This window comes from Scomber scombrus, chromosome 9 (assembly GCF_963691925.1).
Source record: "Scomber scombrus chromosome 9, fScoSco1.1, whole genome shotgun sequence".
In the NCBI taxonomy this organism is placed as follows: Eukaryota; Metazoa; Chordata; class Actinopteri; order Scombriformes; family Scombridae; genus Scomber; species Scomber scombrus.
Genome location: NC_084978.1, coordinates 19,752,564 through 19,762,611, shown reverse-complemented (window position 1 = coordinate 19,762,611; position 10,048 = coordinate 19,752,564). Strand labels below are relative to the sequence as shown.

The 10,048-nt window shown below is 38.0% G+C and overlaps 2 protein-coding genes across 2 annotated transcripts; one reads left to right on the top strand and one right to left on the bottom strand.

Moving 5' to 3' along the window:
• The first annotated feature begins 2,925 nt into the window (after positions 1-2,925).
• cltb (clathrin, light chain B) lies at positions 2,926-7,362 on the top strand. The gene is made up of 5 exons (XM_062425947.1): positions 2,926-3,366; positions 3,920-3,966; positions 4,435-4,552; positions 4,796-4,907; positions 6,255-7,362. Exons 1-5 carry the CDS (start codon positions 3,204-3,206, stop codon positions 6,424-6,426), a joined length of 612 nt encoding a protein of 203 aa, XP_062281931.1. The 5' UTR covers positions 2,926-3,203; the 3' UTR covers positions 6,427-7,362.
• Positions 7,363-7,907: 545 nt separating this feature from the next.
• Positions 7,908-9,548, bottom strand: higd2a (HIG1 hypoxia inducible domain family, member 2A). The gene is made up of 2 exons (XM_062425935.1): positions 9,359-9,548; positions 7,908-8,422 (listed from the first exon to the last, which is right to left on the bottom strand). The coding sequence occupies exons 1-2, from the start codon at positions 9,546-9,548 to the stop codon at positions 8,256-8,258; spliced, it is 357 nt and encodes a 118-aa protein (XP_062281919.1). The 3' UTR covers positions 7,908-8,255.
• Between the last annotated feature and the right edge of the window lie 500 nt (positions 9,549-10,048).

Sequence of the window (10,048 nt, the reverse complement as noted above, 5' to 3'; positions counted from 1 at the left end):
ACTGAGGCTGTAAACCAGGAGTGGCCGCGCTTTACTTCATCTCAGCTGTTACACCCATCTGTCAGGGAGAGAGAAAAAAAAGTTTGGCTGCACCGAAAGAAACCAACACTTAAGTTAAAAAAACAACAACAAACAAATCTTCGGATTCTATCGCCAAAGTTTAATAGTATCATAACAGCAGTTTTATGGTTTTGTTGTTGTTGTTGTTTAAGTGGCCACAGGTGTGTACTGAGGACTTAATTAAGGGAGGAAAGTCAGTGCTGTAATAGATGCAAGATATGTTCACTACTGTCATACGCTTAGAGAAACAAGCTGTTGGTTTGTTTGTTTTTTGTTTGTTTGTTTATTTTGGCATTTATTTTGTATTAGTATTCAGTAGGCCCTATCAAACAAACATATCTATGAGATGTATTTGAAATACTGTAGGCCATGTATTCATGTTTGTCACAGATCTCAAAATAGTGCTTTTGAGAAGTACACACACACACACACGCACACACACACACAGACACACAGGGAGAGAGAAAAGGAAAAAGAAAAAATAAGGGAATTATCTTTTCTTAACAACTTGACACAATATGAAAATCAAGTCCGACTTATGGGGTGTTACCATTTTTCCCAATGGGAAACTGGGGATATGGGACAGATGGCGGCAAAAGAAATGGTGATTTTTCACTTGCCTACTATAATGGTGCTTCTCACCTCTTGTAAACTCAAAATATATTATCTTACGCTCTAGTGGTATTACACATTTTAAAAAATATCTTCAAGTAATGTGTATCCCTCTCCAAAAGTCTTTGATAACACAGAAGTCCCAGAAAACATGGCAGTGGTTTTCACAGTTAAAGAAACAAGCTCTATAGTAGGCCTAAATGTTTGAGTGAGTAAATCTGTTAAAAATGCTTTTTATTTTGTTGTATTTGATATGATTGTTGATATCTGCATATATTTACTGATAATCATTTGTTAATAATCTTCTGTACTATTTCACTGATTCACAGGATCACTGCAAAGAATCAGAAAAACCGACTGTTACCCAAAAGCATCTCTCAACATGACTTCACAAATGACATTCTAATACCACTGACTAAAAACACAACCATGCTGTTAATGAATTTATGAAGTTTAAAATAAATGAAAACTCTGGCTTTTACAAGACAAATGAACTATTTCTGCTCACAGTTTTCATTCTATCTTGTTCTTTCGGTAATGTAGCCTACGTACTGTATAGACAATTTAGCGGTGGGATGCATTTAGAAGTAACCTACTTTGTATGAGTGTTATGTTTCTGTATATTTGGACTCTTTAGTGCCAGAACTAACAATTATTTTCATTATTGATTGATCTGTAAATTACTTTCTCTATTAATCAATATCAATATCTTGTTTTGTCTCGAACAACAGTCCACAACCCAAATATATTCAGTTTACTGTCATGGAGGATGAAAGAAACCAGAAAATATTCACATATGAAAAGCTGCAATCGGGGAATTTGTACTATTTTTTTTTTAAATAGAAAAAAGAATGACTACAAACAATTAATAAATGATCAATATAATCGATTAATTTACTAGTTGACAATTGAATTGATTAATTGTTGTAGCTCTACCACTGTGGTAGCCTACATGTCGGAGAGAATTTTGTATTTTTTACTCAGCTACGTTTATCTGAAAGCTACAGTTACTTTGCAATTGAATAATTTGTATACAGACCACATAATGAGCTTAAAAATATGATGCATTTTTAGCACATAATAAATAGTACAAAATAGCTCCTTGTTGACAGCCAAAATGCTGCCTCCCAATTTCAAACATGCATATTTTATGAAGGGTTTACAAGTTGTAACAAATGGTTTTATTATTATTCATTAAATAATAGATGTTTTGTTTTATAGATTAATCACAGGCCATTAATAATAAAGTTATTATATTATTTGGTTGTGTGTAGCCTGCCTTTCTCTGCACGGTGCCATTCTTTGTGATTACTTTATACTTTTAATAAGAATAGTTTGCCAATGTTAGTTACGTTATTTTACTTATGTACACATTGGTATGCAAGACTTGTTTGTAAAGGAGTAGTTTGCCATTGTGCTATTGCTACTTTTACTTGATGTATGATCTGATTACTACTCCTTTCACCACTATTAAAAGGGAGATCTACTGTAGCCTACATATATACCAGTTTACAAATTATGCTCAGGTTTAATTAATAAAAAAGACATTTTTAACCATGAGAAATTGTCAAGCATTATTTCTCCAATGAGAGAGTCCCGTCCACATGAGCAAATGAATAGGAGTTAGGAAGGATATACATTGAAATATCAATTCAATTCAATTTATTTAGTGCCAAATCGCAACAAAAATGATCTCAAGGCACTTTTCACAAATAGCAGGTCTAGACCATACTCTTTGATTTATGTGATATTCAGAGTAATACGTGAGATACATTGATATTTGTGTTTCCTTTTCATTGTGGTATTGCTATTTTTACTTGAAGTATCTGAATACTTATTGCACCATTATTGATCTACTATTAAGTAGATCTACTATTTTCTCCCATAATTTCTATCACATTAAAACTATTCTGCGGTTTCACTGATTAAAAGAAAAAATAAAATAAAATAACCATGAGAAACTCGCAAGCAACAAACCCCATCAATATGGGTAAACGAATAGGACAGTAAAGATATATATTGGTACTTGTGTTGTATTTGGCCAAACACCTCTCTGTCAGAATAACATGAAAAAAGAAGTATCTATTCTACGACATTATTAATACCAGCTGCATTTAAAACATCACTTTAACATACTAGGGTTTTTTGTTTGTTTTTTTTAAATCAAATGCTCTGAGGGCCTAGGTGTAATGGGGCATCAAGGGCCAGCAGATGGCGACAGACTACAGCAGATATGAAATGGTACCCTCGGGGTGCTGCCCTGCTCCATCATCACAGGCTGATCAAGTGAACAAATCATGAATCATCACCACTGAGGGCCTGGAGTCGAAGCTCAGACTGTCTACAGCTGGTTTACTTCAGTGAATTGTCCGCCCTGTTTGTCCTCATTTGTTCACTCTGCACAGCCTGGTGATCCGAGTGAAACATTTCAGCTGTTTTAACGTCGCTGAACCGGTGGCCTAATTTAATATTAGCCGTCTGTGCGGCGTTAGCTACGAGCTTAGTGAAACTTGTAAACACTTTTGTGAAAGATGGCTGACAACGGAGCACACCCGACTGAAGAAGATCCAGCCGCAGCTTTCCTGGCCCAACAGGAGAGTGAGATAGCGGGGATAGAGAACGACGGAGACGGCTTCGGGACTCTGGAGGGAGCGGACGAGCAGCAGCCTGCCGAGCAGGAGCAGACCAACTACGGTAAGTTTGTGACGGAGCTAACCTTAGCCACAGCTAGCAACCCAACGAGCTAACATGACCACTGGCACTTGTAGCTACTTAACAAACGCCCTCCATGATAACAATAGTATCACTAATGTTATAGATAATCAGGCTACTTGACACCAGCTAACTTTGTCATTTTCAAATAAAACTCATACAGCTATCCGACGGTGGTGCGTTTGTTTGCACACCGACAACCTATGTTAGTAGCTAAACGGTAGCAACTCAACAGCTCATCATACTGACTTTTTAACCCTAAACATGTCAGCATTTTAATAACACTGGACGCGGCAAGCAAGTTTAGTAATGGTCGAGTTAACTAGAATCATGTTAGGTGATTGTAATCGTGTGTGAAACCAGTCCTGTAACAGAGCGCTGCCCAAACAGGTGCTGCTGCATTTCTACCTGACTGTGACACAGTGAGTAACTCAGTGAGCATAAGCCAGTTCAGGAGAAAGGGGAACTGGGAACACTCCTTTAAAAAGCATTCATTGATTAAAATTACTGCTTTGTTTTCTTCTAACATTATTAGACGGGTTCGAGGAGGAGCCTGCCACAGTGAACGGGGACATGTTTCAGGTGAGTTTGACAGACAAGCTAATATGATTAGAAATCAACTGAGAAGTGTATTCTGTCTGTCTGTGTGTCTGTGTGTTTGAATCTCATCTTTCTCCTTTAAAAAAAAAAACACACACACATGGAAAACTTACAACAAAAAGAAAACCCCAAAAACAAAAAAAACTGCATGATGTATATTACTCCAGTTGATTAAAAGCAACCTCCATTGGTAACACATTGGTGCAGCGATCAACAATCCCATCTTATAAAAATTTAATTTAATTGAAATTCCCTTTTTCCTCATTTTATGAATTGATCTTCTTTCCTATCACCTTTCTCTGAAAATAGTATACTGGAATGCAGTCCATCTTTTTTTTTTGTTAAATTAGTCTTGTAATGTATGTTGTTACATAGGTGTGATTCTTGACAGATTATTAATTGATTAAAATAGCTTGTTTGTAATCAAGTAAATGTTTTACATCCTGAAAGGAGTCCAATGGCCCAACAGACAACTATGCCGCTATCGCCCAGGTGGACATTCAGAGGCAAGAGCCGGAGAGTTTACGCAAGTGGAGGGAGGAGCAGAAGACACGCCTTGAGGCATTAGGTGAGCAAGGGTGCTGTCCTCGGGGAGTCGGTCACACTGTGTAATGCACTTCCTACTTTGTAGATGTTATGAGTCATATTTATATTGTAGTGTCATTATGTAAGTTTGTGCAGTCTACTGTTAAGATCAGTGATGCAGATTGTGTCACGCTTAAAGCTAATAATACATCAGTTTTTTTCAATTTCTTTTTTTTTTTTTAATCCTTTGGGGACTCTCTTAATGTTTTACTCTCTGCCTAACAAGACTCAGCATCCAAGGCAGCAGAGGCAGAGTGGAAAGAGAAAGCCAAAAAGGAGCTGGAGGACTGGCATGTACACCAGAACGAGCAGATGGAGAAGAACAAGGCCAACAACAGGTTAATGTCTGACATGTCCCCTGTTAACTCTCAGAGGAGAAACAGTTGGTTTAACATCGTGATGTGATCACCATACTGAACCGGTTCTACTCAGATTAACAACTCAAGTTTTATAATAGCAGATTACAACCCTCATAACATAACTAAACATAATTCAGAATTGTATTGTTATAGTGCATGTCAAGTCCTTTTCAGACACTTTATGTCAACAGTATCAAAACTTTTTCACATTAGATGAACTTGAAAACTGGCCTCACTGCATCAAGGGATCGAATGTTGGAGTGATTCATATGTAACAGTTGCCTGATATTAATCATTGGATGTATGTGCTGATCAGATTTTCAGAGTTATTGTTTGTATAACGACAACCTGTCATGTTAGGGAATGCCGACTACATAAAGAGGGTTATTTTAGTGTTGTACATTTTGCTTTCAAAAACCTTCCTTTTCTTGACCGAGCTAACCCATTCTTCTCTCACACTTTCCAACAGACTCTGTCCAAGTCTGGCACGGTATCACTCTGCATCTGTGGCTCTAGTTTCTTCCTCTGTGTTTGTGCGAGCACTGAGAAGCAATCCTCTGATGGGATATTAGCATCCAGAACAAACAAACAGGAAGCTAGCTAGCTTGAAGGAATGCAAACAGCAGAAAGCAAATGTCAGTTTTCATCCCCACGGCAGCCTAGGAGCAAAGCAAACAAGCTTGTGTACTACGGTAGTATAGATTGATTATAGTTAGCCTTAATTCATTTTCATTTGTTTAATTTCCGTCCCATTAGAGCTGTTTCTCAGTTGCTTGCACAGTTCCTTTTTTGATGCAGACCCTAACTTTTCTTCTGCCTGTTGTTTGACACTAAGACTGTTCTCCTTTCTCCTTCTTTTTCCTGCTTTCTTGGCCTTGCCTGCGCACTAGGATTGCTGACAAGGCTTTCTACAAACAGCCCAACTCTGATGTTATAGGCTTGGTGTAGGTTTAGAACTCTTGTGCTTTTTTAATGTTGTATGCCCTGCCCCAAATTACCATTCGTTGATTTTGACCTGACGCATGCCCCAACACTAAAATTACTGGTCTGTGTTTGAAGGCCTAAGTTGGGAATTTTTTTTGTTTTTGTATTTGATTATCACACATCTATGACAGGCTCATAAGACATGATACATTTTCAATTTAACAAGGTGTGTGGTAGGAAAATGCATGGTCTTACTGTGTGTCGAATGCACAGGTGCTATTCATGTGATTGAACTTTTTTTGGTTGATTATCATGTTTGGCTCAGACGGATTTGCTGTTGTGAAATCTAGTATCAGGTCTCACTGACATCTTTCTCTGGTTTCACCCCACCACCACCTGTAGAGCATCAGAGGAGGCTTTCTTGGCAGAAAGTGATGGCGACAGTCCAGGATCAGCATGGGAGAGAGTAGCCCGCCTGTGTGACTTCAATCCGAAAACCAACAAACAGGCAAAGGATGTGTCTCGAATGCGCTCTGTCCTCATCTCTCTCAAACAGACACCTCTAGTCCGCTAGAGGAGGTCATAGGGCGAATTTTGTTCTAGAAACATTGCCTTTTCGGTTTTAACCTCACGTTTGCATCAGAAGAGTTTGTACGCCCTTTTTCCATAAAATTCCTGGTATGTTTTATAACCTTTGAAAACTTCCCGCCTTTCTTGATGCCTCTTGAAATAATATACTTAACCTCACTCTTGTGAGAAGATGAAGGACAGCTCTATTGTTACAACTTTCTGTAGCCAGTCAGTTTTGCCACTGCTATATTAAGAAAATATTGTCACTGTAAGTTCACCATTTTCCTTCCCCGTTTAAATTATTAATTATTAGGTCAACTTTCTTGCATGCCTCTGCAAAATATTTTGAATGCACAATTTTTAGTTGTTTTATAAATTTGCATATTTGGTCAATGTCAGCCACTTGCTTATTGAGCACTATTACAGATTAGATTGTAACCACTTATGCCTCTCAACAATGTAGAACCATATACACAAACTTTGTTGACGCTTGTTGTATTTATATCCCTAATTACGTATTTAAGATAGCTGACATATTTTTTCTCTTTGAAATACATGAAGCTTGTGGCCTTTTTGATCTTGCTCTTACTCCAGATTGAGTATTTAGCCAGATGGATTTCCTTCCCTATTAGGCAAAATTTCAGCAAAAAGTATTCACAACCAAAGAGTTCTGCTACCATCTAAATTTTCAGAATTTGCCTGATTAATGGCTTGTGCGATTTCTCATTTCACTGATTGTGTTAGTACATTTTATGCAGCATTCATGTGTTACACTGACATGTTATTAGATTTTTTTTAAACAGCAAAACAAGGTGTCAATTTCCACAATAATGTCTCCACATTGTTTCACGTGTTGCCTATTTGGACATTATGAAAACTGAAAAATAAAAAAGTGAATGTTAAAAGGGAACTGGAAAATAAAGACAATGGAGTATGATCACTAACATTAGTTTGTCCAGTCATTTTGTCTACTTGATGTGTGAGGAGTTAAAAATAGTGTCTGGTTCCAGTGCCAAATAACACCCTTATATATGCTCAGAATCAGATGCACATTACTAAAGGTTGTGCTACTGTGAAATCTGAGGTTACCATCCACAATTGAAAGTATTCAAATATTAGAAACTCTCAGAACATGGGTAATCTAAAAAGCAAGAATAGGTTTACAGGTACAGAGTGAATACTGCGTCTACTTTTTTTTATGAAGGTGTAACTGTTGTTGACACCGAAATGCCCGAGCCCAGGTAAAGTGACTTTGCAAAGTCCCTTGATCCAGCATTTGTAGCACTTGTTATAGGATGGACACTGAGATTGTGCCTGTCTGTGACAAATCTGCCCCTAATTTAGATCTATTGACCCAGGTCATTAATATAAAAACTGTTCATATTAACCCAGTGACTTTTCTGAATAACCTGTTAAAGTTGCACAATAGGTGGATGTCCTTTCATTACACTTACTATGTTTAATCTTCAAGACAAACAGCACATAGACTTTACAATAAAATGTTTTATCTGAAGACACAGACATGTTATATTGATGATTTCAGTGACAATACATTGGATGCATTGAAAATTAAACCCTTTAGAAAGTCATGGAGCAAGAGGTATAAATCAGTCAAATCCAGCTTGCTTACATGCTCTACTAATGAGCGCTTTACACTTTCTTCTTCCATTGTGCTGGCTTGAAGCTAAATATTTTATCATCTTAAACAATTCTGTTTTCACACAATAAATAGTGTTATTTTTAACATAGGTATCTGAACAATGTTGGAAATGCATAATACATTATTCAGTTTATTCACTGGATGGAGGATGGCAGAGGTATTGAAGTGGTTCCTCACTGCTTGGGTTTCAGAGCTGTGGCGAAGACACCAACGATAATAGCAACCACAGTGAAGCCTTGAGCAAAGATTCGGCCCCTCATCGACAGCTGGGACTGTCTGGTTTTTCCTTGATGAAAGGCACGGAGGCCATAAATCAGCGCTCCTGCTGTTCCCAAACAACCTGGAAAACAAACACATCTAATGTCAGTGCTTAAAAATGGGAAGATGACAGTATAATATTCTCCAACATTGAAGAATACATTGTCTGTTCCCCTAAGACAGAAAAAACTCATGTTTACCAGAGTGGCTTCCACCTAGACATGCTGAGGTTTTGAGATGTCTATCACCACCACATTCACACAATACAAAGGATGGAAATGTAATCTGTAAGCATTAACAGTTTTAATTATGTCTAAGAAATAGCCTAGTATCAATGATAACACTGACTGAAACTTCAGTACGATTAAGATCAGAGATTAAGAGTTTAATCCCAGCAGATCTGACTAATACAGGTGCTTTTCCTAAAAGTATCTGCTGTAAGGAGGAGTATGGGTGTGATAGTTTGGGAACGAAGGATAAAGAAACAAAAGGTTGCTGATGCTGCTGTAGATTAGTTTTCAGAGAGCAACACGACATCTAAATAACAAGATGTACAGACGTCTGACAGGAGAGAAAGAAGAGCTTGTGATGGGTGTTTTTGAAAGAGGACGTGACGGAACCACATCTGTCATGCAGAAATGAAACGAGTACACGATGTCCACATGTCTCACATAACCTCGACAAATACAACCCAAAGTTAGAAAATGCTTTATTTGTCATTTGAATAACTTAAAAAGAAATGTTAACAAGGGCACAGTTATTTTCCAGTGGTTTCGAATAAAGGGGTCAAACAAAAACAAAAAAATCAATGGCTGCAAGCTGCACTGTAAGCAAGTCATTCATTAACAACACAGATGCTTTCTAACGTTTCTAACTTTCTCTGTTAACTAATGTAACTAACAGTTCATTTGGGTGTTTAGATTCTACAACCATTGTATATTTCAGCACACACTAAGAAGCATGGCTGTAAGAAGTGTTGCTTGTATAACTGTACTGTGATGTGGCTTGTGTAACTCACCTATCGGGACGAATGGGTTCTCCTTGGTCTTTCTAGCGAATTTCTCTTTCAGGGTCTCATCTCTGAACCTGGGTGAAGGGTTGAATCCCTCGATAATCGGAGGCCGAGAGAAGTCAAACGGGACAGGTCCTGACGGCGTTGTTACGGGTGTTTGCTCTGAGACCGCTGGTTTTGTTGCTGTCGCCGCCATGCTTACCTTGGGACTGCAAAATTCACATGAACCCAGGAAGTACTGGATTATACTTCCGATCCATCATCTCACTTCATAATATGAGTTATTGTATTTAAAGGGCTGGTGTGTAAACTCTACTGGCAGAAACTGAGAATAATATCATAATGTTTTTTAATCAGTGTTCAATCCCATGAAAATAAGAATCGTTGTGTTTTCGTTACTTCAGAATGAGCCCTTTATATCTACATACGGAGCGGGATTCTTTTCCTAGGATGGTGAGGTCATGATCCGCCTCTGATTGGCTAACCCTGGTGTTCTGACCCTTACTGTAACCAATCGCACTCCTCAAATCTAAAACTAACCAACCCAGCCAACGAACGCAATGAGTACTGGCCAATCGGAAGCTGGGTAGGGCGGGCCATGACTTTGCCATCCTAGGGAAACTAAAACCAACAGAGGTTTATTTTGTAGGCTGCAATCTGCAACCTCACCGCTAGATGTCATTAAACCCTATACAC

Bases quoted from the DNA above. Each gene is read 5' to 3' on its own strand.
- higd2a (XM_062425935.1), bottom strand. From the start codon at position 9,548: ATGGCGGCGACAGCAACAAAACCAGCGGTCTCAGAGCAAACACCCGTA. The intron at 8,423-9,358 runs GTGAGTTACACA...TTTGTTTTCCAG, and splicing joins GAACCCATTCGTCCCGATAG to GTTGTTTGGGAACAGCAGGA.
- cltb (XM_062425947.1), top strand. From the start codon at position 3,204: ATGGCTGACAACGGAGCACACCCGACTGAAGAAGATCCAGCCGCAGCT. The intron at 3,367-3,919 runs GTAAGTTTGTGA...TAACATTATTAG, and splicing joins GCAGGAGCAGACCAACTACG to ACGGGTTCGAGGAGGAGCCT. The intron at 4,908-6,254 runs GTTAATGTCTGA...CACCACCTGTAG, and splicing joins AAGAACAAGGCCAACAACAG to AGCATCAGAGGAGGCTTTCT.